Raw genomic sequence first — 27,998 nt, 5'->3', positions numbered from 1 at the left:
TTGGGGGGGTGGTGGGAGCCTGCACATCTTGGGGGGGGGGGTCCTGGGGCGTGGGGTGCCCGGGGCTTGGCCACAGCTGGCAAGTGACTGGTGCAAGGGGCACGGCCGGGGGCTCTGCAGGGGCCTCGATCCTCCAAAGCGGAGCCAGGGGATGAGTGTGGGAGGGGTCACAGCCTCATGGCAAGGAGCTCTGGAAGGTGTTGGGTTGGGTAACATGGGGAGTTTTGACCTTTGGTATCGGAGGGGAGAAAAAACCCGAAGCACTGCAGCGCGGGGCAGGTGCACACAGCGTTTGTGCAGCAGCTGCCTGCTCTGCCCTCACTCTGAAGGCAAATCCCGGCCGCTTGCCTCTGTAACTTGCAGCACACACCATCTAGGGGATGCACGACTGCCCTGCTTTCATTCCAGTGCAAGGACGGGCTTAAATTCTGGGATTTACAGCAGCAACAGCTTTGTATCTGCAAGGAGGAGACTTGGCTGGCACAGGGGGCTTCCACCAGCCTTCTCTGGGCTTGCTTGGAATAAACTGTGTAAATATTCCCTGGGCTTATTGCAAGAGCTGGAAATGTCCCAGGCCATGGCAGAAATGCCCCTGTGCTGCGTGGCACTGCCCGGTTTTCCTTGCTGTCCCCTTTGGCCAACTCTTCCTGGGTAATGCTGCTATTTGCAGCCCTTTAATCCCTGATACCCAGCGGGAGGTGAGAGGCAATTTCTTAATTTGTGTCTGGCCATTGGGCGGCCTTGCAGGGGTTTTATAAATGTGCTGTTCCAGGCTGGGGACGCAGGGAGCTCTGGGGAGCCGAACCTGCCTGTGATGAGCGGGGTGCTGGAGGCTGAGGCGTTGGGCAGCTTCCAGGGAATTCCAGGCAGAGCCTCGCTGGAGAGGCAGCATCAGGAGATGTCCTCGATCTGAGCTGGGCAAGAGCCCGCAGACCTTCTCCCCTAGAAAAGCATCACAGTGAAGGTGACTCTGAGCAGCAGCATCACTCATCGCACGCTGGCTTTCCACCCGTGTGCTCAGCCTCTAATTTGGGGCAGCAAATGCAGCCTGGCGGTGCACCCAGGCTTGGAGTCACACCAGGAGGTGAGAGGGACCCCAAAAGAGTGAGCAGACAGAGCCTGAGCAGCTGAATAACTGCTTCTCAGTGTCTTATTTTTGAGCACCCCATCAATTTGCCAGCAAATGCCTGTCCACCCTCGCTGCCTTCCCCGGGACCCAGGCACTGGACGTCACTGGGGGCCACCAGGGGCCACCATGCTGCAGCAGACTGGGTGAGAAAGTGCCTGGGGAACTTGTCCAACACATCCCACCTGGCCAAAAGGTGCTGGAACAAAGCTGTGTCTGAGAGGCAGGACAGGGAGCTGTGTGTGCCGGGGCCCGGACTCACCCATCAGAAAATTCTGCTAAAGCTGCTGTAGTTTCTCCTTGGAGGAAATGAATTTAGTGTTCAGGGGGGTGTAGGGGACGCTGAACAAAGCATCCCTGTTTCACTGAAGCATCTGCTACAGTTTCACTGGGCAGCCCTAGCTGTGGAGGATTGTGCAGCAGGAGCAACGCGCAAGCTGAGAAAAACCAAATGGGTGATTCCATTTGGGAACTGCAAGTTTTACTGTGTGTGAGCTTAAAATAGAGGGGGTATCTGGCTTGTGACAACAATTAGGGTCGTGGCGTTGAGATGGGTTTGGTCTGGCGGTGCTGCAATGCTGCGTTTACCAAGCAGGAGGTGGGAGAAGGAAGGAAGCCGAGGACCTGCTCGGAAGGTCTGCGGACGGAGCCCTGTCCTCGCTGGGCGCAGAGATGCTGGGCTGGATTGAGCGGGTGGTTCCCCAGCCCCCCGCACCGTGCCTGATGGAGGAGAGCCCCCCAGCCCCAGCCCCGGAGCCAGCCAAGGTGAGCAGGGACCCGGGGGCAGCAAGGGGGGTGCCCGTTAATTCTGCGCCCAGCGCTGGGATCTGGGGATGCTCTGCAGCCAGGAGGGATGGGGGCCACAGCTTGTGCCCCTGAGCTGCTGGGGGGTGCTGGGGGGTGCTGAGAGCCAGGGCTTGCAGCCTCCTTTCGGCTGAGGCCAGGGGAAGCATGGGGACACCATCATCTGGCCTTTGTCCTGAAGCCACCCCTCCTGCCCATCACCCAGGTGCCAGCACGGAAGGGCAGCAGCCCCAGGGATGCTGTGGACAGCACACGTGTGCAGGGTAAGCCCCGTGGTGGGGGACACGCAGGCTCGTTTGCCACCCACAACCTCTCCTGCCATGCATGCAGAGTGGTGACAGGAGCTTTTTTTTTATTATTTCTTGCTGGTGTTGAAGAAACTGAGAAGAAGGTGGAATTCGCAGTGCCTGAGGACGTGGTCCCCGCATCAGCATCGGTGTTTGAGAGGTACTGCGCTTGCACCCTCTGTGGATTTTAGGTTTCAGCTGGGGGCAGTGGGCAGGGGGAGCCCTCCATTGCTGCCAGCCCCACCTGGCCTGACACGATTCTCCCCGGGCAGTGTGGGGAGCAGTGTGCTCTCCTGGCTCTCCCAGGGGCTGGAGAAGGTGATCCCACAGCCAGTCCAGGCCCCGGGGACGCTGCAGGCACTTGGGAAGAGCTTTGAGACGAGCATCGATGTTCCTGACCAGGTAGGTGACAGACCCAGGAAATGGTCTGGTAGATTCCCCTGACATCCCAGCTTCTAGTTTTTTTTTTCGTTTTTCTTTTTAGCATTTTGGTTTTCTTCCCGTCACCCTCCCAGTGCTCACAGGGAGCATGGGCCCATCTCCAGGCACTAATCCTGCCCCGCAAGGCTTTCTGCCTTCACCCACCTTCGGGGAAAGGGTTTTCCTTGTTCTCTGGGGTGAGCCCTGTGTGTCTGGCTGGCTGGTAGCAGCTTCTATTTGCCTTTTCAGACGGAGGTCCAGGTCATCAAGGATGAAGAGGAGGATGCTCTGGGTAAGGGGAGCTGGGCCCCCACAGCTTGTGGCTTTTTGGAACTCCCCATCCCCTCTGGTCAGCTGCTGCTGGAGCTGTTGGCCCCTCGGGTGTGCGGAGAGGGGCTGGGGGCCCGCAGCACTGCCGGCTCCAGCTCCCTTCTGGCAAGGTGAGCACAGATCCTGCTCCCTGCAGAGATCACCCCCTTCGACCCTGAGGAGGACGAGCTGGATGGCTGCGAGACGGACACGGGTTTGGACACGGGTGCAGAGGAATGGTGGGTTCCACGCGACGGTGCCTCGGTGGGGAGAAGGGCGGGGGGACGCGGGATGCAGGTTTTGGGACGCAGGTTTTGGGATGTGGGATGCAGGTTTTGGGATGTAGGATGCAGGGCGAGCTCTGCCAGTGCTGCCCTCTCCCTGCAGGGCAGGAGCGCGTGTGCTGAGCTGGCTGGTGCAGGGCTTCGAGAGAATGGTGCCGCAGCCGGAGATGCCGAAAAAGCCTGAGGTGAGCACAGCCCGGCAGGGGCAGCCACAGGGGCTGGGGCCTGCTGTTGTGGCACTGCAGCTCCCACCTCCCGAGGTGGTGGGGGAGAGCTTCCCCCAGCCCTTCCCTTCCCACTACAAAGGGGATTCTGGAGCCAGGGAGACCTCAGAGCCCCTTGCTTGTCGTGCTTTTGTGACGTTGCCTAAGCATTATTTTTTTTTCTTGAGATTCCTTAAAGGTTTTCTCTGGAAATCTTGGTTTATCACAGGGGCACAATGCCTCCTTTGATAGAGTGTGTATTCAGACCTGCTCTCAGGTGCATGGGCACACGCATGGGGTGTGCCAATGCCCTGTTAACCAGTTCCTGCCAGCCACGGCCCCGCTATGGCCCACCCCTGCCTTTCCCCCCACTGGCATTACGTGCATCACCTCCTGCATTGAAGAAAACAGTTTTTCCAGGAGCTCTGCTGGACAAAGGGCCCCTTTCCAAGCCGAAGGGTGTGGGAAGAAGGGCACAAGACTGAGCTGTGGCTCAGGAAGGGATGGCGGGGGGACATAAAGAGCCTTTTTTCCTTCTGCAAGCCTTGCTGGGTTCCACCCTGATGGGTTTTCCTGCTGCTCTGGGGGGGAGCAGCCCATTCAGGCCAAACATTGTCTTGACAGAAGAAAGGGAGGGAGGGCAAATTCAACATATAAACTGCTTTAGGATTAAAAATAAACAGGTTTCTATTGAAAGGCAGAAACGTCTCCATCCCAGCATGCCAGCTTCAAAGCAAGTGAGAAATGCTGCAGAGAGGCTGGGCAGAGATCAAAGAGGAGCAGGCTCTGTGTTGTCCTGTGCTCCTGGGCACAGACCTGGGCAGGGAAAGCCCAGGAGAGCAAAACAGGCAGCTGGGGTGCTGCTGGGTGCTAGCTGGGTGAGCTTTGAGGTCCCTTCCAACCCCAAACCTTCCACGATTCTATAATTCTGCGAGTTGCTTTGGTGAGAGGGGAACGGCAGCGAGGGGCTGCTGGCCAGCTGCATCCCCCCGTGCCTCTGCCTTCCCCTGTGTGTCAGGGCCATGCGTGGGGGTCCCCTTGGGACCTGGTGGGGGGGCATGGGACAGCACACAGCACATCACCACATCCTTCTGTCCCTCTGCCCCTCTGCAGCCAGAGCCGAAGGAGGAGAGGCACAAAGCTGCGGCAGGAGGTGAGCCCTTTCTCAGGGGAACCTTGCCCCATCCTGATGTGATGCTCGGCCTTTGGGACCGCCAGCTGGGCTGCCAGGGGCACCGTGGTACTCCAGCCCCACGTGTGCCCCCCAGCAGCCCACGTCCTCACCCCGGGGAGGTCCCCAAAGCCCGTTCTGCTGTGGGAGGCGACCCTTCTTTGCTTGGTCCTCTGCCTCAGCCGGCTGTAGGATGATCGCTGCATTTCCTTTTCCCCCTTCTCTTTGTGAATAAACCTGAGCAGGCACAAAAGGGACTAAAACCCAGGCGAAGGTGAAAGGGAACGTTTCAGCTGCCCCGAGCATCCCGGGAACAGTGGAGCCAGTAGCTGCTGAGGGGCAGCCAGAGCCTGTGGCCACCGTCCTCCCTCGTCCCCTGGCTGGGGACAGCAGCAGGTAAATGCAGCGGCACCTACTGTGTGGTGCAGGCACTCCTCGAGGCTTGTGTCCCCTGGCAGGGCTGTGGTGGGAACAAAGAGCCTCCAAAATCAGCCTCTGACAGTTTTTTTTTGCTCGGCAGCATGTTTGGATGGTTTGTCCAGGGGCTGGAGAAGGTGATGCCACAGCCTGTGAGCAGGGAGAAGCAGGACACGCAGGTATGCAGCCTGCAGAGAGGCGATGGGGGCGTGGAGGCGATGTGCAAGGCAGGGGAGGGTCCCGGTGGTGCAGGGGCTGTGAGGACGGGCAGATGTGCAGGGACCTGCTGGCTGTGCCCACGCCGCAGTTTGGGGTGGGCTCACGTTGTGCTGCACTGGGCTTGTGCCCTGCCACACAGCTCCATGGAGAAGAGAAACCCCCACAGCTGCTGAAAAACAGGCTTTGCCCTCTCAGGAGCCAGAAAGCTCCTGGGGTGGGTTTCCTTTATCCTTTCCTTTGCTGTCTGAGCACCACCCAGCCCAAGCTCCCCGCTGCCACGGGGTGCCAGGCTCCCCAGCTTGCTGGAGCTGGAGGCTGAGCCTCAGAGCCATGGTGAGGAACAACAGCACCTGTGCCACTGTCCTCTCTGTCTCCGGCACCAAAACGACCTCCAAGGCCTTGCCCTTCCCTCCACAGCTGTGTGGGCAGCCTGGTGCCCCTGGTCCAGCCCTGTGGCACAGCACTACCGTGCCTGAAGCCCGCAGAACCCGGCTGTCCCACAGACACTGCATGGGGCATCGAGGGTAAAAGGGCCACGGTGACCCAGAGCCAGCAACAATTCTGCTCTCACACCAAAAGCTCCGTGAAGTTCAAATAACCAGGGTCAAATAACCAGAACGGGGATGCCTGTTTCATCCCAAATGCTCCTGCTGAGCGTGGTGCTGGGGATCCGGTGCTGCTGTGGGTTGGAGGCAAGAGCAGGGGCTGCGGCCAGGGGGAGTCCAGGGGCAGGGGCAGGAGCACTGCCAGCCATGCCTCACGTTTCACTTTTCTTCCTGGCAGGGAGCAGCAGCGGCAGCCTTCAGCCCCGTGGAAGAAAGTAAGTGCTTGCTCTTCCCACCGTGCTGCTCAGCTTGCAGAGGACAGTTCAGGAAGGGGGACTGCCGGCAGCTTTTATGCCCCAGTCTGTAGTGGGTGTCAGCTTGGGGGCATCTGAAAATCCCCTGAGAAGCCAGGAGAGGCCACTGCGGTGTGAGAGCAGGGAGCAGATCTGAGTTCGTGGATTTGCTGAAGCCCGCTGCTGTGTGAGGAGCCTGGGGCAGCAACTTGGGGAGCTTTTTGGAGCCCCCTCTGCAGAGCTGTGCTGCTGAGCCCGAGCTCCTGCCTTGGGAACGCTGCCCCCAGAGCCCTGGGCTCCCACATCCTGGCGCCCCACTTTGTGAGATCCATGCTGCCGTCCAGGTCCATGCTCGAGTCGTGCCAGAGGATGTTTTCTGGGCTGCTGGGATTTGCCCAAAGCACATAGCACAGGTGAATTCGAATCTGGCCCTTCGTTAACCCATGGCATGCATTTGCTGCTGAACTCCAGGGTGTTTCCAAAGCCTGGAGGGATATGGCTGGAGTGGTACCTGAGAAAAACTCCTCTTGCTGGGGGGTTTAGACGTGTTAGACATCAGCATGCATGGCTGGGAAACACTGCAGGGATGGCGTTTCTCTGCCTGTGGAGCAGGACGAGGAGAGGCAGAGGACACAGCTGGAGCAGGGCAGGCACTTCCCTCGTGTGCAGCCTGCTCTAGTGCCCGGTCTGGGCGCGGAGGCAGCTCCAGTCACTTAACATGGCAAACAGGGAGCGAGAGACCTGCTCTGGCACCAAACCACCAACAGGCTCATTAATGTTTTCCTTCTCCTTTTGTTTCAGGGGGCAAAGGGGCTTAGCGCCTCTGAAACAAACGGAAAACGAAGTCTGTGGAGGGCCAGCCTTTCCCCACCAAATGAGACCACCTCGCAGAGAAAGCACAGCGGGGGAGGAGAAAAAGCAAAGAGCAATCTGCAAACGGTCCCTAGCCCCTTGCCAGCCAGGCTGCGGGGCGCGGGGACCCGAGGCTGTGTGTCCCCGCTCCCTGCAGCTGCCGGCAGCAGGACCTGGCCCTGGCCAGCCCTGAGCACCAGGGGAAGGTCAGCGTAGCCGCTGCCCCTGCTGCCCTGGTCCTGCCCTCGCTCTCTCTTGGCCTTGCTGGCTCCACGAACCACAGCTGGTGATTTTGCAGGACAGGGCTGGGACTGATGTCTGCTGGATGGGAGCAATAATTCATGTGAGGACAGACAAACGCCTCTCAGGGCACCTCCGAGGCAGAAAACCTCTCGCTGCAGCCTCCCACAGCACACCCGGCTCCCTCAACTCCCCTCCCACCCCCTAGCACGCCAATATTTACCACCGAGATCTCTGGCTGAAGCCTGCAGACTTCTTTAAATCTATTTCTGTCCCAGTGGCATCACTTTATAAAGCTCTTTAAGCTTCATATTGCTTTTCTCCCGTTAACTGAGTGTTTTCTCCCAGAGGGTGGAGAGGGCTCTGTTTGGCAGCAGCGGATGCAGGAGAACAACCTCCAGGAACCAGGCAGGAGCCAAAGGCCTCCTGGTGTGGAGGAGGGTGTCAGCTCACCATGAGCAGCCCCTGCTTGCCCCCAGAGCCCATCCAGTGCCGCACCAAGCACGGCAGCAGTGTCCCGGCAGGGAACGGTGCCCAAGGGCTGCCTCCAGCTCTGGGCTGGGGGCTTGGGGAATGCGGGCACGCCGGGCTGGGGAGGGCAGGAGCCCCTAAATGCCAGGTGTTTGGCACAGACCTTCCCATTGCATCCCTAGGTAGCCTTAGTGGTGAGTGGTGAGCCAAGCAACCCCGCTGAGCCCCAGCCCCTGTGTTTATGACGAGCCCAGCTGGTATCAGGATAGGATCTTAGTATTTGCCCTGTTTTCATATCGTGTATTAAAAAGTTGCAGCACGTTTCAAAAGCTGTCTCCGTGGTTCCTGTCCTTTGTTACAATAGCTATAGCTGCAGGGAGAGCGGGCTAAAGGCAGACGAACACTGCTGGGTGAGGAGCTGGTTTGGGAGGCATGGTGCAGAGCAGACAATGCAGTGGGCCTCCTGCCCTTCTGTATTTAAGTCTGTCCATCTCCTATTAGCTTCCCTGGGGACGTGTAAGCTCCCCTGAGTTTTGCCATCAGTCAGACCTCACGTTAAACTGGTTTGGAACTACGTGGATGCAATTCCTCCTCCTGCTCCTATAGGGCTGTGTAGGGATGGAGAGGCCCGGGAGGCACATGTGGCACACCAGCCGTGTGCTCCCCCAGTGATGCTGTGGAACAGCGGGGTGCACAGCAAGCTGCCTGAGCAGGGCCAGATGCTCGCACTTTTTACCTCAGTACAGCCTCCAGAGCTCGAGCAGCACCTGTGGCACCGCTGACTGGGGTCATTTCCTCGGGCTGCCCCACATGCAGGGACCAGGCTCAGCCCTGCAGGCGTGGGGCATCACAGAGGGGGGCAGTGCGGGCTGAGGGCTGTGCATCACATCACCACACACCTGAAGCTCTTCCCACAGCTCCTTACATTGATATGCAATAAGAACCAAAATGTGGCCTACTGACGAGCCCTGGCAGGGGTTGCTACACGCTTAGGGAAGTCCAGAGCCATCTCTATACAAGCATAGGTGCAGTTTTCATAGGGCTTTGGACATGCTTGGTACAAAATGTCAAATTTTCTTCTTCCTCCTGGCAAAAGTGCCCAAGGCATCCATCTGGCACCACTCGAAAGGACCAGGACGGCACGGATCTGTGCAGGCTGAGCAGCACTCGGGTCCTGCCATAGGGCAGCACCTCTGCAACGCAGAGCAGCAGCTGCAGCACAGCCAGCATGTCCTGGCACGGCCAGACCTCTCAAAACCAGGCTGTGTTCACTTCACTGCTTCTTTCCCCAATCCCATTTCAGTTCATATCGTCCCTGTGGAGGTTGTGGAGACAGACCTAGTCGTGGAGGACATTGATGATGACTGGAGTGATGAAGTAGCTCACGAGCCAACGGCCTGGGATGGCGTGGCTGAGCTGGTGGCCCAGGGTCGTCCTCTGCCCCCCATAGAGGAGGAACTTCAGGAAGAAGAGACCAGGTAGGAAAAGGGAGCAGCAGGTGCTTGAGCAAGCTGCTTTTCCTTGAGATTGCCCCTGAGATTTGGTCTGGGGGCTCAGGACAGACACACCAGCTGCTGCGTACTGCGGCTGCAGCAAGGGGACAGCTAATATATGGCTCTTCTCTGGCTTCCAGTAAGCAGATTTTGGCCTAAGGCAAGAGGGTTTAGACCTCATTGCCATCAACAATGCATCCATCTGTCATGGGATTTGGAGATTGTATTCTTCTCTATGTAGTTCATTCTACTGCCCAAAGAAACCTTTGCTGAGATCCTTCCTAGACCACACAGTGCATTCAGTGCTGGGGCCGGCTGTACTTCAGCAGAGAGGTGAGAGGTTTCCATGCACACTCCCAAATGGCTTGGGATTCTTCTTGACAAAGGTTGTTAGACTGATGGCAGAGACATCGTTGTGCAAGATTTTCCCCACAAGTCGTGTTCCAGCTGAAACAGGTGCTGTGCACACCTGCATGCTCTATGGAAGCTGAAATGTGCTGGATTGCTCTGTAGTTTTGATGTTCCTCTTTCACTCCATGGGGAAGTTCTCAAGAACCAGCTTCATGAGAAGAACCTTCACCTTCTCTCTCTGGGTGTGGTGGGCAGCTGCTTCCCATTAGTATGTGAGCCTGAGAAACTGGCAGCTTGTGCAACACTGGACAGAGCATCTCACTAGCAGGCAGATTTTGCTCAAAATCAGCAGCCAGGCAGCGCTAGGCAAGTCCTGTGCTGCAAGGAGAACATGACGAGGACTCTGGTTTTGTGCTTCCAGACGTTTTTCCCTTCATTGCTGCACTGAACTCACACAGTGCCTCACAACAGCATGCGCCTGGCGTGCCCCTCTGCGTCCTCCAGGTGTTGGCATGGGGGTGGTGGGCCCAAAGGGTGTGGGGATGGGTGATGCTGTCTGAGCCATTTGCTCCCATGCCTCCAGTAAGGCTCAGACCTGCTTTGTGCATCTCACCTGATGAGCTTCTCCCTCCCAGGCTGTGCTCCTGCCCCCTGAGTGCTGCTGAGGAGGAGCAGGAGGAGCAGGAGGAGCAGCAGGAGCAGGAGGAGGAGGAGGAGGAGGAGGAGGAAGCGGAGGAGAAGAAGGAAGAGGAGGAGGTGGAGGAGAGCGTGGGGTGAGTCCGTGCAGGGTCTGTGAGTGCCTTCAGCTCTTCTCCTGTTTACAGCCTGTCTGGAAACGAGCACACTAGCCATGGTTGTTTCAGATGCATTTACAAGCTGCCGAGATTGAGACACCTGGGCAAGAGCAAACTCCTCTCTGCAGGGCTGGCCCCAGGACAGGCTTGTGGCCGCTATGGGGGAGCCCAGCGGGCTGTCAGCTCTGCCCACCCCTGTCTCTGCTGGGCCAGGAAACAGCTTTATTTCCAGAAGATGCTTCGGGGGGAGGGGAGGAGCGGGGGGGAAGAGGAGCAGGGATGTGCTTTGGGGAGGATGCTTTGGAGGGGGCTTTTTTTTTGGAGGATGCTTTGGTGATGCTTTCGAGAGGATGTTTTTGAGAGGATGCTTTCGAGAGGGCGCTTTCACCAGGATGCTTTTGCTGGTGACATCGTGTCTCCTGGCGACACGGGCTCCAGCGCTGCAGCCGCCGCCCCCTCTGCACAGAGCCGGGGGGTGAGCGGGGCCCCGGGGCTCCGGGCACTGCACCTTGGCTGCAGGCGGGTTTGCTAACTCGGGGCGCTCGGGATTCCCAGTAGGACGGAGCTGAACCTAAAGACAGCACCGAGCCGCGGCTAAAAACACTCCCAGGGACGAGTAGGTGCGTTTGTGCCTCTTGTGGAAAACAGCCGGGCTATTGTCAGCTTTTGTAGGCAGGAACTTTGGACCAGGCAGTGTTTAGATATGTTATTTATGTATTTAAATAGATATGATGTTTAGATACTTAAATATGTTTCTGATCAGTTTAGCGGTTTGCTCTGATTTCACATGACATAAACACTTAGGGATTTCTAACCCAGCAGCCTAATATTCTCTGCCTTTTGCTAATTCCTCTGAAGGAGCTAGATTTTCAGGAAGAGGCTGAAAATACATAATTATTCAGTGTTAAATACTTAGCTAATTATTGAATCAAAATCTGTTTTTCAACAGGTTTCAAAACAGCATTTTGCATGCTCCTGTAGAGCTACAGCAGAAACATGAGTTTCAGTTGTTGAGTGAATGAGATGTTGTTCAATCTTTGTGTTAGTCTTTTTAGGAAAACAGAGATGTTGGTGGGTTTTCTAGAGTAGGATGAAAAGACTTGGGACTGTATTTGAAGGGAAGCTAGTACACAGGAAACAACAACAACAAAAACTCATAAAGCAGCAGCTTTCAAGAAAAGGAGATAAAGCGAAAAATCAGACACTATTTGTTACATACATCTTCTAGCTTAGGACTTGTGGAGAATGCAGAAATATGTTTTGTTTTGTTTTGTTTTTTTCAGTATTACTGCATTTAGCTACCTGATTTTATTTTATTTATTTATTTATTTTTCACTATTCCCAGTCTCTGCCTTGCTTCTCTCTCCAGGAAAAAACAAATCAGGAGATAACTGCACAGAACATGATCAGTCCTTTTTTTCAGATATAAAGTTATTTTAACACAATAAATTCAATCCTTTGAGCCCCATTGGCCAGAGTGGTGGAAGTGGGGTCTGTGCTCAGTGCTGAAACTGCAGCTGGAAAAGGAAAATTCACAGAATCACAGAATATTAGGGATGGGAAGGGACCTGGAAAGACCATCTAGTCCAATACCCCTGCTGGAGCAGGAACACCTAGATCAGGTCACACAGGAACAGGGCCAGGCAGGTTTTGGAAGTCTCCAGAGAAGGAGACTCCACAACCCCCTGGGCAGCCTGCTCCAGTGCTCTCACCCATTGCCCCTTGTCCTGTCATTGGATGTCACTGAGAAGAGCCTGGCTTCATCCTCCTGACACCCACCCTTTACATATTTATAAACTTTAATAAGGTCACCCCTCGGCCTCCTCTTCAAGCTAAAGAGCCCCAGCTCCCTCAGCCTTTCCTCCTAAGGGAGATGCTCCACTCCCTTAATCATCCTCGTGGCCTCTCTCAAGCAGATCCCTGTCCTTGAACTGAGGAGCCCACAACTGGACACAATATTCCAGATGGGGTCTCACCAGGGCAGAGCAGAGGGGCAGGAGAACCTCTCTTGACCTGCTAACCACACCCCTTAATTATGTGTCGTTACGTTAATTAAAATTATGTGTCCTGGTGGTGCCTTGTATGAATGAACTTGGGATTCCAATGGTGGTTGTGGGCACTCCTGCCTGGAAATCAGGCTCTTGGATTTTTATTTGGCAAATTTTAATTACATGATAAATTATTATGCACAGCAATATAAACTTTTTTTTTTCTGAAAATGTTCCGTATTTTTATGCACCTCTCAGTCTCCCATGTAGCATCCTTTTGAAAAACATTATAAAGTCCCTTCTAATCCAACGGCTTTTTTTTTTTTTTTTTGGTGCCACCTCTGTATCAAACTAAGCTCGGTCCAGAAGAGTACTCAGTCTCATGTCTCTGCTTGATCTGTCCCCTCCAGAGCCCTGCTCCAGTCTCCTTGCCTCCCCACCGATGAGGGGCTGGAGGACGCCTTCTTTGCAGAAGAGGCCCTCAGCTTCGCGCAGCTAGAAGAAGCTGAGATAAGTGATCTGGAAGGTGCTTTTGTACAGGTATGGAGTATTTTTGTCCAGGTATGTGCTTGCAGTGGGTGCTTGCTGCCACGGGCACACCAGGCACCCGGGGAGCAGGGCTGGTTGTGGAGGAACACAGCACGCCCAGCCAAACTGCTGCTTTTTTGCTGATGGGAAAGGCATTTTTTCTCCTTAAAATGGCTTTTTTGTTGTTGTTGTTGTTTTGAAGGTGGAAGAGAAGACGGTTGAAGTTACTGAAACTGATGCTGAAGGTACCTGAATATATAGCAGTGCAATGTCATACGGGGATGAGCCGAAGCAGGCAATGTGTTGCCCGGTGAGGGATGAAGCAGCTTTTGCTCTCTGAGCACTTGCTGCCTGGGAGTGAATGACTGGCACAGGCTGGCTGGGCCCGCCTGGGCTTCTTGCTAAATTAAAACAGCCATGGGAGCAGTCTGCTGGCTGCAGAGCCCTGCTGGAGACAGATAGGGAAGGCTGGTACTTCATGCAGCACCCAGGCATGCTGATTAAATAACCTCTGATATGAAATAAGTTTTTCCTCCAGCCAAAGAAGAACACATAGAAAAAAAAAAAAAAAAGAAAAAAAAAGAAGAAGAAAAAAAAAAGGATTTTCTTTACTGCTTTATTCAATATTTGGGGAATAATCAGTGACACAATAACCTCTTAGAAGTTAATGGGCTGTTAATGAAGCTTGGCTGTGGAGCTCCCATCTCATCCTGAGTAAGCAAAGCCAGCTCCTGGCACAGCTGCACCAACGCTGTGGGAGCTGCTGCAGGAACAGCGCGATGTGGGTCCTGTTACGGGCAGGAGGTTTCTTTCTTGTCCAAACACTCGTGCAGCCCTAGCAGAGCACTGCAGCCCATAGCAGCGCTGTGCCCACAGGTGCATGTGGCAGGATGCTCACTGCCATTGCTCCGTGCTGCCAACATCCCCATGAGGCTGGCAGCTTCTAAAAAAAAACCATCAGCCCTGCATTTCTCTGCACTGAAATAACTGTCCTGTCTCAAACAATTCTGTGTTTTATTGCAGCTTCAGATGCCTTGTCCTTTGCTTGAAGCACCTAGACGCCTAGCAGCATGTCCAAGCATGCTCGAGACCTTGAGCTAGACCGGCTGGTGCATGACAAGCTGCTCGACCGCGGGGACAACTCCCCTCCCGTGCTAGAGCAGCTCCCCAATGTCCCCAGCTACCGAGCTGCTGCTGCCTCCCGCATCCCTGTCCTTGCTGCCAGAAAGCGAAAGGCTGGAGTTGTCAACCCCGTTTTTTGCAATGAGGAGCAATCCCCTGTTCACCCCCTAGGTATCAGAGGATCGGCTTTGACAATGGGATCGTGTAGCTAGGGGGTGGGTCCTAGTCCTGGCACAGTTGCTTTTTGTTGCTTTTTGAAAAACAAAAACAAAACAGCAATAGATAAGAACACACTTCATGTTGCAGCACAGAGACTAGGGAACAAACTTCGTGTTTTTCTGCTTCTGCTTCATCATGACGTGCCTTTTTAGTTCAGGTCCTAGAGTGTAATTGCAAATAACCATAAGTGACCACTCCAACTTGGCTGAAACTCCATGAAAGGTCCTGCAGGCTGAGGGTTAAATATCCGCTGCACATGCATTTTCTCCTCAGCATCCATGCAACCCACTCACACTAAAATTACAGTAAGACGGGGGTTTACTGTTTGCAGCTTTCTGTGTTTTAGCCCAGAAATACAAACCGTGTTTCTGTAGCTTTGCTTTGCTTTGTTTTTAGCCAGCAAGCCAGATTCTGCTGCTTTTCCTTACATGTGCCAGAATGTTAACCTTGCAATCCACACGGGCCTTTCCTTGGTGATTCAGCTGAGCCATGCTCTGATCCATGGGTCCTGCGGCTGTGTGGGGCTGGAAGGCTTGCACAGGGTCCTTCAGTTGGGTGAAATCCCCTGGGAAGACCACCTGTGGGGACACACGGCGTCTCTTTACGTGGCTGAGAAAGTGAGGACTGGTCCTAGCCTGTCCGGCTGCAGGATCCAACCAAGCTGCTGCCAGCAGCTGCTTCTCTCGTGGGCAAGTGGCATCACTGCCATGCCCTGCAGACATCTGCCCAACGCTTGCAGTGAGCAGGCTGAACCCCTGCAAGTTGTGAAAGCAGACAGGAAGCAAACAGCACTTTTTACCGTGTTAAAAACAGAGCAAAAAGAAAAGGAAACACTCCAATGCTTTGGGGGGAAATTGCAAAACAAATAAAGGAAAAAAAAAAAAGCAGCCCTCCTCCAGCACGTGGCTTAAAGGCCATCAGGAATGAAGGCAGCTGGTGGGAGGGCTGCCAGCTGCCCCCAATTCACTCTGCCTTTCTCCCCTTCTCCAAGGGCTCGGTCACTGCCTCACCGTGGGTGTTGAGGACGTGGATGGCGGAGGTGATGCTGCAGAGGAGGATGGCACCTGCTTGCCGCTGCCCACCCCTGGTGACCCCCACATGCTGGTGGTGCCCGGTGCTGTGCCAGCGTCCCCCAGGTAGGGCTGAGCCAGGCCTGGCTGGATGGATGGAGCCTTTCTGGAGCTGCCAGCAGAAGCTCGGAGCTCACAGGCTGCCCGGGGGGCAGGGGTGCAGGCACTGTGTGGTACCTGATTCACATCTCTCTATTCTTGTAAGGCAGGGGCACAGCTATGTCCTGAAATAGTCCCTGGCCTTATTTCTTGAGTTTATTTTCCATCATGAGACACTCAAAGCTTGGGTTTGTCCTTTTCTCCTTGCACAGCAGATGAGGCTGTGTGTCTCCCCTCTGCTGGGACAGAGACCAGGCACGTCACTTTCCTCAGTGTCTGCTGTTGCCATCAAAGGGTTGAGATGTGCTGCTTTTCTGTGGGTGTTCAATTGCCTTTGGATCAGGGTCGAGGTGCTGGGCTGTCTTTTATGCCGTCAGCACAAGTAGAAAATGGACAAAACTCAGACTGGTGCCATGTCACACACATCAGTACATCTCAGGCACATTCGGAGCCAGGGACACAGCAAACCACAGCCATGGCCTCCGTTTATTCAGGTACACATATCTGTGCCACCCGCAGGCAGTTTTTACAACATGCAAGCACTAGTTCCTTCTTTTAAAAGTTTCCTTCTTTACTGCCCTTTTGACACCAGTGAACAATCTCATTTTGAGATGATGACAGCAGGCAGAGGAAGCGTGATGTCAGCTCAGAGCAGCCACCCGCCGGACAGCAGATACTGGAAAAGCAGCTCAGTATTCCCCAGAACAGCTCTTTTGGAGCACCTCAGTTTTCTTGTGTTGTTTTCTAGTATTTTATGAAGCAGCAGGTTGCATGGTTGGCGTTATGCATGTGAGCAAGGAATGTTTCTGCCACGCTTCCATTTTGTGTCTCTCAAGGTGGCACTGGAGGTCTCTAGACAGAGCTGGAGGTTTCTAGAAGCAAGTTGTGTTTTACTCGGTAAAAATTACAGTTTCACCGCCCCAAAGCAGGAGAGCCACTGGGCAGAGCTTGGTGCAGGCTGGTGCTCTGAGAGGAAGAGGACATTTACTGGCCACAATTTGAGCTTCTGGCCATGCAGTGGCTCAGAAGGACCTGGGTTCCTCTTGTTTAGACCCAGTCACAGAAGAGCCACAGCAAACAAGCCACAAGTTGTTGCCTAATCAGTGTCTGGAAGCAGATAATGTGTGAAATGGCTCCAGCTTCTTTTCTCCATCTGTGGCCAGTTATACCTTGGTATGAAAAGCTAATTCCCACAGCCAGAGCCAAGCAAGAACGTGCCACGGGAAGCATGCCCATGCACAAACCTCTTCAGAGGTGGCCCAAGGAGGGCTGGAGACAACAGCAGGCAGCTGTATGCCCACGCAGCCATGGGCTTGGTGGCACAAAGGAGGGACCAGATCTTTAGCAGCGAAAGGAGCAAGGTGATTTTCACATAACAATGTCAGGTGATGCCAGAAATTAAGGGGGGAACAGATGTGGGTGGGAGAAGGGGAAGTGGCAATAGATGAGACCTGGGAGGAGGAGGAGCTGGCTGAGGAAGGGGGCACTCAGCTCACTGCTCCCCCCAGCATGGGCTCTGTGCTTGTGCCTGCAGGAAGAAGCTGCCGGCCCCCACGGACAACCTGGATGAGGCACCGGCGAGCTGGGATGAGCTGCAGAAGGACAGGTGCGTGCTGGCACCCTGCGCCCTGGCCCATCCGGATCCTGGATCCCAAATCTTGCCATTTTGGGCAGAAATGGAGCAGATGTTGGAGATGTTGGGATACCAGAGGGAGAGGGAGCAGTGCCTGCACCAGTCTAGAACCATGTAGCAGGTGAAGCCCTCCTGCTGCCCCTCTCCAAAAGCAGTGAGCACAGTTCTTCCTTAAACAGAAAATGCTCTCTTGCTTTTCCTCTAATCAGACAGAAATATTCTCTTTACTCCTAACTGGAGCACATCTAGTCTACACACAGTGTAATGGGGACACCCTGCTTTTATCAGCTGTTGGGAAATAACCTGTTTCTTCCATGCTGGAGGAGACAAGCTGCACATCTTGCACACCAGGCCCTTGCTTCCTGCAGCCCCATGGGACAGTTTTGGGGCGAGCTGCCCTCACTGGCAGGGGATTACATGGTTTATGGGTTCAGGGGCTTGCTGCTCATTTCCACCCTGCAGTTCTTCCAGTCGCCCTTCTCCCAAGAACAGGACAGCCAGCCTGGGCTCTTGGTGCTTTCCAAGTCCCTCTGAGGGCAGCTCACATCCAAGGGCAAAGATGAGGTTCAGGCTGGTGCTCCTGACAGCATTTTACTGAAACGTGTTCTTCTGATAATGCTAGCCAGATAAATACGGACAAATCCTTATTAAGGATTCTGTGGGTTAAATAATAGGTGTTGAGCCTGCTCTCAGGTTTTTCTATGTAAGTGAAGTGCCCAATGGTCTCCCCACAGCTTGCCCGAGCGCATCGGTTCGGCCACCAGCCAGAGCAGTGCCATCATCAATGACCGGCTCCAGGAGCTGGTGAAGCTCTTCAAGGAGCGCACAGAGAAGGTAAAAGAGAAGCTGACCGACCCTGATGTCACCTCCGATGACGAGAGCCCTTCGGCATGTGAGTTTGGGTTGGGCTGGGAGTCTGAAAGAGTTGTAAAGCCAAATGCTGGGGAGGAATCTGGAGGTTTTTGATGGGGAGAAGAGGGAGGTTTGCAGGTGGTGTTGGTGGCCTTGAGAAGATCGAGAAATAGGAATTGTAATTTGGTTTAATGACCTGGAAGCTGTTTCCCTCTGGGCAGCTCTGGGAGACATGATCTGTAAAGGCATTGTCTTAAACCAAATTGCCCTGAGAAGAATTTCTGCTGTTTAAAATAATCGTGTGGCCTCTCCCAGCCCCTTCCAAGCCAGCGCCCGCAGCACCACCACCGCCCCCCCCGGCAGAAGCACCGCCAGGGGACAAGGCAGCAGATGATGAACACTACTGCGAGATGCTGTGCTGCACCTTCAAGTGCCAGCCCTGGATGGCCCGCCTGAAGAGCTACCAGTTCCCCAGCAGCATCGACCCGCTCACCAGTGAGAGACGAGCGCGGAAGGGCTGGGAGAACCCTGGGTGGGATGGGGAGGGGATGGAGGGGAGCAGGGGACAGCACCAGCTCTGGGATGCCGCGGAGAGCACTGGCACGGGCTGCCCAGAGAAGCTGTGGCTGCCCCATCCCTGGAAATGTTCAAGGCCAGGTTGGATGGGGCTTTGGGGAAGCTGGTCTGGTGGGAGGTGTCCCTGCCCATGGGCCAAGATGCTCTTTAAGGTCCCTCCCAACCGAACCCATTCAATGATTCTACAGCTCAGTTTACGTGTAAGCTAGCTCTAAACTCCTGTGTGAAATCCACGGGCTTTCCTAAATGTTCTCTGATGGCTGCGAGTGCCGGCAGCACCACCAGGTGGAGAAGGAACAGCGTTTTTCTGCTGCTCAGTCTTCATAGAGGGCAAACGCTGAACTCGGCAGGGGAGCCCAGCTCCTTCCTTAGATTAAAAAAAAAAATAAAGTTAGTATTGTGGGAGCAAAGCAAAACCAACTGTGACTGAATCAGCCAAGTTAGAAGAGGCTTTCTGATAAAAAGCAATGTGCTCTGCAGCAGACAGCATTACCTTTGCACCTAGAGCCCAGCTCACCCATCCTTCTGCTGGCCCCTGCTTGCCACTTGCCACCAGATGCTATCAGGAGAAGAACCTGTAGTCTCCTGCAGGTTTCACCCTTGTGCTGGGGGCAGGCAAGGGGTGAAATCCCCTCATATAGTAGGTTTGCATAACCGGGAGGTGTGTGGCCAGCTCGTCAGGGTGTGTTTCCCTGTGCACAGACCTGATGTATGTGCTGTGGCTCTTCTTCGTTGTCCTGGCCTGGAACTGGAACTGCTGGCTGATCCCCGTCCGCTGGGCTTTCCCCTACCAGACGCCATCCAACATCCACTTCTGGCTGCTCGTGGACTACCTCTGTGACCTCATCTACCTGCTGGACATCATCGTTTTTCAGACCCGCCTGCAGTTTGTGCGGGGGGGAGACATAATAGTGAGTGGCAGCGTGCATTGCATCCCACTGAGCTGACACGGCTGTGGGGACATCCCAGCCCCAACACCCCCAGTGGCTGTTGGTGTCTGGATCAGGCTCCAGGCAAACCAGCAGCTCTACCACCACAGCTAGGATTTGCTCTTCATCTTCCCACTACGGCTGGGTGCACTCTGGGAGGACTGCAGACACCTTTCCTGCCGGGGATAAGGTGGCAGTCTGTTTGTCTCCCAGACATATGTATTTTCCCTACAAAATCAGTATCAGGCCATTAGAAAGTGCAGGTCCGTGGTGGTTCCCAGGCCAGGATGTGAGGGTGCTGCTCCTCGGGGCAGTGCTGCCAGCGGGGCGGTGAGCGCGCCGTCCAGCCCTGGCACAGCTGGCAGCCTGCACCCGCTGACAGCAGAACAAACTCAGGGTTTGTTTCCTGGAGCACCGCTAGGCAGAATTCATTAGCAGTAGGACAGAGGTGATTGCCATCTGAATGCATAGCTCATGAGTCTGAGATAAGTGAAAACCTTTGGTTTCGTTTCCACAGGCAATTAAATAATCTGTGAAAAATAAAACCTTGGGGATACAGCCTTCCTGCTGCTCGTGCTCAGACGGGGAGGCTTCTCCTGTGAACTCTGACTTTTGTGGTGCTGCCGCTGCAGTGTGCTTCCTCCAGGGCACAAAATGAGCAAGGGATATCCTGGGCAAGGGTGGGAAGTTGGCCTACAACCAGGTCTGCTGCTCCTCTTGCTCTGCTCCCCAGCACAGTGGGAGCAGGTTCCCGGTTGTGGCACAGAAGGGGAAGGCCATACATGACTGGGTTGGTGGTGACTTTGCTCTCTGCAAGCAATAATCAACCTCTCTCTTTCTCTCTCTCTTTTGCTATTCCCCTGCAATTCCTAACCAGAGTGACAAAAAGGCCATGAAGGAGAACTACCTGCATTCACAGCGCTTTAAGGTCTGGCATAATTTCCTTTATTACTTTGCGTCTTTGATCCACGACATGGCTTGCAGTTCCACCCCGCTGGGCCTGCAGGTTCTGCAGAGGTTTCTCTCTCTGTGTGGGTTTCAGATGGATGTGGTATGCCTCCTTCCCCTGGATTTCTTCTACTTCAAAGTCGGTGTCAACCCGCTGCTGCGTTTTCCCCGCTGCCTGAAGGTGAGTGGGAGCGGGCAGACCCACGCAGCCCCCCGTGCCAAAGGGACACAGAAGGGTCCCTCGTTGGTTTGCGTGGCTGTGGCTTGCCAGAATAATGACAGGACGATGACCAAAGCCCTTGAGGGGCTGTCGGTCAATATTTCAACCTTATTATTCCTACATTTTATTAGAAGGGCATGTGCAGATGGGGCTGTCTGCCCGTGGCCGTTCATGCTGCAGGAGTGAGGCTGGGGGCCAGCCGGGGAGCTTGGCTGTGAGAGGGCTTGGAGCAGGGACGTGCCCTGCTTGCTGGCTCCTTGGGAAGCCGTGGCACACTGGAGCACACTGCTTTCCTTCTCCTCCCAGTACATGGCCTTCTTCGAGTTCAACAACCGCCTTGAGGCCATCCTGAGCAAGGCATACATCTACAGGTGAGCAGCTGAGGAATCGTTCATGGGGCGGGGAGATACTCATTGCTATTTATTACCGAGGAAAGAGGTTCGCTTTGGTGCACACCAGTTCTGGCTTTCCAGCTTACTTCCCCATGTCACTGTACTTGCTGACACAGGCAGTGGTGATGCTCCTGGCTGGCCTTTTCCTCACCTGGGCAGGCACAGAGGGGTGCATTTATTTCTTTTATATTTTTTTTCTTTGCAGAGTGATTCGGACTACTGCCTATTTACTGTACAGCTTGCATGTGAACTCCTGCCTCTATTACTGGGCATCGGCCTATGAAGGACTGGGCTCTACCACCTGGGTCTATGATGGGGAAGGAAACAGGTACAAGCCAAGGCTCAGGTTCCCATGTAGTACGGCACACTGTGATGAATGGGAGCAAGAAAGGAGATGGTTGGATGCTGCTGGGTTCATAAAAATCTCTGAGGAAAGGCCTGGGGAGTCCCAGGAGAAGATGTGGCACCAGCGAGAATGACAGGGACAAGAGGGATGGGATGTGCAGCATTACAGTGTGCTCAAGATGAGGAGGCTGTGGCTGGGCTGAGGCTGAAGGAAACGGTGTGTTGAAGAGGCTGAAAAATTGTGAGCCTAGTGCTAGGGAACAGGGATGCCATGGGGAGAAGAGAGCACTGCGTGTGTTCCCATATGAGTACTTGGCTCATATTTGCTGCCAAAGATTGCTGCCTAGTGATTAACGCCCACAGCTGTGTGTTCCACAACACAGGCAAAATAAAGTACCAAATAACATTTAATTAATTTAGCACCATTCTCCTGTGCAGTAAATAAGAGTTGGCTGAAAAAAAAAGGATTGTGCAAGTCCATTAAAGGCTTAGCGTGAGGTGTAGGAGGGGAAAGTGACTGTCAGCCTCCCAGCCTCAGTGCTGGTGTTTCCCACCTTTGCAGCACTCAGCTTACCATGCCAATTTTGTGGCTGTATGGTTATTTTGTGTGATACACATATGTGTACCTACCTCTAGGTATAACATCCAAAGGAGTGCACAAGACCAATGGATCAAGAATTCACTTGACATCTCTAGGGTCCTATGCCAACAATTTGCTCACACTTCTTTTTTCCCATGGCTATTTCTAAAAGTGTAAGTGTTGCTGAAAATATGTTGTTGGTTTGTGGCAGTGAAGCTGAAAGAGGCAGAAAACATGCACAGCCAGAGCAGCAGAGCCTCCTATGGGGCTCCTTGCTCCTGCAGTGTCTCCAGAAGCACCTGGGAGGGAGTCTGCAAGCCCCTTCATTTTCTCTCCATCACCCACAATTACTTTCAGCGACGGCTCTGGCTTGCTGTGGCCAGAGATGTGAGCTCGGTCCTGAAGGGTGAAACAGGTCTTAATGCCAGAAACATGACCAAGCTGCCTCCTCTGCTCCTCCCAGTTACATCCGCTGCTACTACTGGGCAGTCAAAACCCTCATCACCATCGGGGGCCTGCCAGACCCCAAGACACTCTTCGAGATTGTCTTCCAGCTGCTGAACTACTTCACGGGTGTCTTTGCTTTCTCCGTCATGATCGGGCAGGTGAGTGGGAGCCGCTGTCCCAGGATGCACACAGGGTCTTCCCACCTCGGGTGGGGACAAGCTCAGTGGGGTTGGTCCACTGAGTTATTCCCAGGTTTGTTTTCCCCATACGCTGGCTCTTTACCTGCTCAGCATCAGCACAAGGCAAAAAGAATTGGGCAGATGCTGAAAACCCCCTGTCAGGACACAGCATATGACAGTGCTTGTGTTCTCCAGACTTCTTAACCTGCGTGGTGGATAGATGATGGCAAATAAACTCTCTCTTCCCACTCTTTCTTCCGTTCAGATGAGAGATGTGGTTGGTGCTGCTACTGCTGGGCAAACTTACTATCGGAGCTGCATGGACAGTACTATTAAATACATGAACTTCTACAAAATCCCCAAAACCGTGCAGAACCGTGTCAAAACATGGTATGAGTACACATGGCAATCACAAGGCATGCTAGGTAAGAGCCTGCTGCAAGGGCCAACACCTTCATCACCCTCATGCTCCACGTTTCACTACAGTTGTTTGTCTGAAATGTTTTTGCCAAAGAGCAGTGCAGCAAATTGCACTATGGGTTTGGGGGGGTGCGGGTTATTTAACTCTTTTCTGGGTACATGGGCTGCCAGCGGGACATGGAGGCTTGGTGACCTGGTGTCCCCTGCAGCACAGTGTCCCCACCGTGCTGTCCCTCCTGCCACTCACACCGTCCCCACTGCCAGGGAGCTCTGGGCACTGAGCCATGAGTGGGGAGGGCAAGAGCTGGCTCCTGCCACCGGCCGCTGGGCACCAAGGGTGTGCTCCTGGAGAAAGCGCTGAAAACAGTTGGGTTTCTGCTCTTCTTCCCCCAGATGAGTCTGAGCTGCTGGTGCAGCTGCCGGACAAGATGCGGCTGGACATCGCCATTGATGTGAACTACAACATCGTCAGCAAAGTGGCCCTCTTCCAGGTACCCTGGCAGCGCGTGTCCTGTCCTGCGCTGTGCCTCCCCACCGGCACGGGCTGACCGCTGTTGGCTGTGTTTTGGCGCAGGGCTGTGACAGGCAGATGATCTTCGACATGCTGAAGCGGCTGAGGTCGGTTGTCTACCTGCCAAATGACTACGTCTGTAAGAAGGTACCGAGCCACCCAGATGCCTCCCTCCCCTCCTGGTGGTGTGGCCAGGCTGTGCAGTGCAGCACAGGGCAGGAGCTCCATGGCACAGCCTGCACCGGGCACAGGGGGGCTCTGGGCAGGGCAACTGGAGCAAAAATATCCTTGGCTGCAGCTCACCTCGTGCAAAGCCTGACCCCTTCTACTGCAGCCATGAATGGCAGGAGAGCTGGGTGTGGGGCTGGAGGAGGCTTTGGGGTCAGGCGTGGATGCTCAGCAGTGAGCACCATCTGGATAAAGCAGTCGGAGAGCTTGCAGAAGGCTGAGAGGTCACAGAGGTTTCAGCACGGTGTGGGGCAGGGCATCCATAATAAGGTCTTTTTTCAGGGTAACTCGCACAGCACCTGTCTCTGTTGCAGGGGGAGATCGGCCGCGAGATGTATATTATCCAGGCTGGACAAGTGCAGGTGCTGGGGGGACCCGACGGCAAAACCGTGCTGGTGACGCTGAAAGCTGGATCTGTGTTTGGAGAAATAAGGTCAGCGAAGCACTGCCAGGGAACCAGGGACATAAAGCCCATGGTCTTACAATGGTACAGGCTTGGAGAATTTCATCATGGGTAAAAATTAAACTCTGAGTCCTCTGAAAGAGAGAGGTGGAGGCACACAGTGGGGACAGGGAGGTTTTAGGTTATGAGCATTTTGCTGAGCTTGTTACTAGCACCATTCACATCTCTCGGTGTTTCATTCAGCTTGCTGGCAGCGGGAGGAGGAAATCGGCGAACAGCAAACGTTGTTGCTCATGGATTTGCTAATCTTTTCATTTTGGATAAGAAGGACTTGAATGAGATTTTGGTGCACTACCCAGAGTCTCAGAAGTTGCTGCGTAAGAAGGCCAAGTGAGTGTGAGCTGCTTGCTAGCCCCTGTGTCCTAAAATGACAGAGCATGGGTTTGAAAGTCATGGGGAAGATTTCTCTGCCCTCAGCTGCAGCCAAGCATGGGAGACCACTCGGCACTTGCCCTGCAACAGAACAAGGCTGGTGCAGGGACCCCGCGCTGCTCCTGCCATGTAGTGTGTGTGGAGAGCAAGGGACGTGCTGGGACCCCTGCTGCACGTCTCACGGTGGTGTTTTAATCTATAAAACCTCATCACTGAAAGCCAGTGCAACTCAGGAACACATAAGACCAGAGCATATTCATTTGGAAATCTGTTAACGTATTCCCTCTAGTTTTTAGCATTACTCAGATTTGTTATTCTGTTCTTTCTAAGGTGTAAAAAGTCCCCATTCTTTAAAGGTCTTATTTTTCTGCATTATAAAATCCAGCTAATAGAATATATTCCTGGAGTGAAATAATCTCTTGTTCTCCTCACTGTAGGAAAATGCTGAAAAACAACAATAAACCCAGAGATGAGAAAGGGCAGCCCGTATCTCCGCTGATCATTCCCCCAAAGCCTGACACGCCGAAGCTCTTCCAGGCGGCCCTGGCTGCCATGGGGAAGACAGGAGGCAAAGGGCGTCTCGCACACCTCCGGTGGAAGCTGCAGGAGCTGAAGGCAATGCAGGCAGAGCAGGTCAGTGCGGGGAGGTCAGGAATTCGGCTCTGCTTTGTGGGGTGATGAGCGGCTGCGTTACCACTGGCTCCAGAGCTTGAGCTCATGTCTAACCTGGGCGACAGCAAAACCAGCCTCTCCGTCCTTCCTTCTGCTTTTGTCCAAAGGTGACAGCAGAAGAGCCTCCATTTTCCTGCTGTCTGGCCTGGAGGTTTGCTTTGCAGCAGAAAGGGGAAGTGCATTGACTTTTTGCCAAGCTATTTGACAGCACTAAGCCTGACTCTAGCTTGCTGCTGAGATATAATCACAGGCTAGCGTTTCTTCCTTGCCATGGCTATAGGGCCACTCGTAATTAATCGATATGCTGGCGGGACAGGGGTGATGCTGGCACCCAGCACCCCTGGGGCAGTTCGGGCCTGAAAAGCTTTGGCAGCAGGATTTGGGCAGTCACACAGCAGCAGGCGTGCTGTCCTTCCCACTCTGCACAGGCTACAGGGAAACTGCCTTCACCTTTCAATCATCAAGAGAAAACACTGGTAAAAACAGATCTTATGTCCATGCAGTCGCTGTTGTTCCTCTTCCCAGCGTGGAGCTCTGCAGGCTAACACAGCCAGCCGTGTAAAGCCAGGGGGGTGAGACAGCAGCTGATAGGGAGTGCCCTGTGGCCTTGAGGCTGGTAAATATCTAGCGAGATACCAAACACTACTGCATTTCTGCAGTCCTTCACAGAAGCATGATGAAGTTTCAAGCTACTCAGTAACTTACAGTGAGTTATCAGCAGCTCTGAGCAGGGATGCTGCGGGCTCCACACAGTCACAGCAGCAAGACCTGGTGCTGGGGGGGCACACACAGAGCTGGTAGGGTGGGGGAACCCCTGGAGCAGGACGTCCTCCTCAGGGCACGTCCCTACAGCAGCTCCCTGAGGCCACTGCAGCTTCGTGCTGACAGAGCCAGGGCTTGAGGAGGGGGCAAGTCTTGAGCTGCCCTTGCATCACAACACCTCTGCAAAACCTTTACCAAGACAAAACCTCGTAGGAGCAAAAGGTGCTGGCATGCAAGAAAGTTTTGTTGCACTCATCCTGTCTTACCTCACCCCGAGGTCTGAAGGCTGTAATCCAGCTGCCTTTCTCACGGAGATCATCTTGGGCAGCAAGGTGAAAAGCCCCATGGTGAGCTCAGTGCAGTGAAACTCCCCCAAACACCTTTGCACAGCACAGATGACAAAGTTTGGGGTGATGGCTGAGGACCTGCCATGGACGAAAGTTTCCTGATGTTGATTTTGCCTTTATTTTGGATATTGCAGGATCCCAGTTTCAGTCCAATCCCACCAAAGTCACCAGTGCACCGCAGATCTCCTACTGCTTCCCCCAAAGCCAGCACCCCTCCGGGAGAGGAAATATGCTCAAAATCTTCTGATAATTTAGTCGCTATCCGTGTGATTTCAGCAGCGCAGGAGGATGAAGAAGTACTTGCTGCTGAGATTTCACAGAAGGAAGAAGAGGAAGAAGGGAAATGAAAAATAAGCGGATCTGGGGGCTGGTGGCACAAGTAGGAATTGGGCAAATGCTTCAGGTAGAAGCTTTTAGTTGTTAATGATTCCTGCACCGTGGTTGTAGGCTTTGCTAGCTAAGTGCTGCAGATGGGCTCTGCCTTTCTTCTCTGCTTAGTCCTTCACCCGCTGTTGTCAAAACCCTTTGCCAAATGACCCAGAACTACACAAGATTCCTGTGCTCATTCTTACTGAGCATCTGTCTGAATAGTCCCTATATGTATCAGGCCAGCCCTCTAGCCTTGAGATCTTACAGAGAGGGAGTGCAGAAGAAAAATGGCTCTTTACAGCTCTGAATGGTTAATGAGTGTCTGTCCAGATAAAGCCTGAAGTTGTTCACCTCCAAAAGCTGAGTCACTGCATGGCCAGAAACAAACACCAGAGGAAAAAAAAGAAAAAAAAAAAAGATTCCTTTGTTGGACTTCAGGCAGTGGGGACGGTGACTCATCTGGAAAGGATTTGGACTCTGCTCCTAAGCCAAGCACAGACCAAGCTGGGTGTCCCGCCACACTGTGCCTGCTGCCACCAACAAGCGGTGCTCAGGGGGCAAATCCTGGCTGCTTCCAGCTGCCCTCCAGCTGGGACAGGGCAGAGGAGTGACACAAGTGCTTCCCCAAGCCACTACTTCAGGGTCAGGCCAGAGTCCACGGCGTGCAGAGCAGCGTGTGCAGCTGCATCCTGGGCATCCAGCTGCATCCAGCTCCAGCAGTGTCCCCGGGCCCACGGTCACGCTGCTGTCTCTCAGCCCCCTTGCCCACAGGGAAACTGCTCTGGCCCCATTCCCGCAGCAGCTCGTAGCAACATTTTCCTTCTTGTGGAGAAAGAGATGTGGCTGAGGAAGCTCCAGCTGCTCAGTGAATACCAACATGCTGCAAGTTTCTGCCTGTGACACATCCCTGGCACAAGGGTGGCACACCCACGTGGATCCCTGGGAAAGCCCCAGCTCCCATCCGAAGCCTGCTGGCTCATCTTCATGTCAGGAGGGCTTTTCCTACCTTTCCTACTCAGCTTTTTTTTCCTCTCTTGGAAAATATATGGGTTTCTGTGGTGGAAAGGGACAGAGTATATTAGTGTTAATTCATGATGGCTTGCTCTCTTTTAAACAAAACTTCAAGGAATTCCAACATGCCACTTGTGCATCTGAACCCACCGCTGCCCTTAACGTTGCAGAGGAAAATCTGAACCCATCCCCACTTCCCGTAATCTGTAGTGATTTGCAAGTGATTCCCTGGTTCCCTGCCGGGTAGGTTTGGGGCGGAGGAAGTGCTTTCCAGTATATAAATATTTAAATAAGCGAACCAGGAAACGTGGCAAAGTCAAAGCAGGGTTCTGATTTGCTGCTACAATTTGATACAGCTTAGAAAAACAGTTTACATCAGAAGTGTGCATAACGGCTTTCATAACCCACTGTATCTACAATAAACACCCTTCAGATTA

General features: G+C 53.9%; 1 protein-coding gene across 1 annotated transcript; it reads left to right on the top strand.

Annotated features, from left to right (window-relative positions):
• Nucleotides 1–63: 63 nt before the first annotated feature.
• Nucleotides 64–27,998, top strand: CNGB1 (cyclic nucleotide gated channel subunit beta 1). Its single transcript, XM_072043826.1, has 32 exons — nt 64–1,891; nt 2,136–2,193; nt 2,308–2,377; nt 2,490–2,619; nt 2,887–2,929; nt 3,104–3,185; nt 3,334–3,415; nt 4,547–4,586; nt 4,850–5,000; nt 5,125–5,200; nt 6,024–6,060; nt 8,945–9,119; nt 10,121–10,258; nt 12,678–12,807; nt 12,998–13,040; nt 15,128–15,272; nt 16,840–16,911; nt 17,673–17,830; nt 18,106–18,285; nt 19,069–19,277; nt 20,173–20,223; nt 20,338–20,424; nt 20,770–20,834; nt 21,061–21,183; nt 22,244–22,385; nt 22,672–22,831; nt 23,220–23,317; nt 23,401–23,484; nt 23,880–23,998; nt 24,212–24,358; nt 24,838–25,033; nt 26,316–27,998. The coding sequence occupies exons 1-32, from the start codon at nt 1,799–1,801 to the stop codon at nt 26,526–26,528; spliced, it is 3,597 nt and encodes a 1,198-aa protein (XP_071899927.1). The 5' UTR covers nt 64–1,798; the 3' UTR covers nt 26,529–27,998.

This window comes from Anas platyrhynchos, chromosome 12, assembly GCF_047663525.1.
Source record: "Anas platyrhynchos isolate ZD024472 breed Pekin duck chromosome 12, IASCAAS_PekinDuck_T2T, whole genome shotgun sequence".
NCBI classification, from domain to species: domain Eukaryota; kingdom Metazoa; phylum Chordata; class Aves; order Anseriformes; family Anatidae; genus Anas; species Anas platyrhynchos.
Note: the sequence above shows the minus strand (reverse complement) of the source record. Positions and strands in the feature narration are given on the sequence as shown.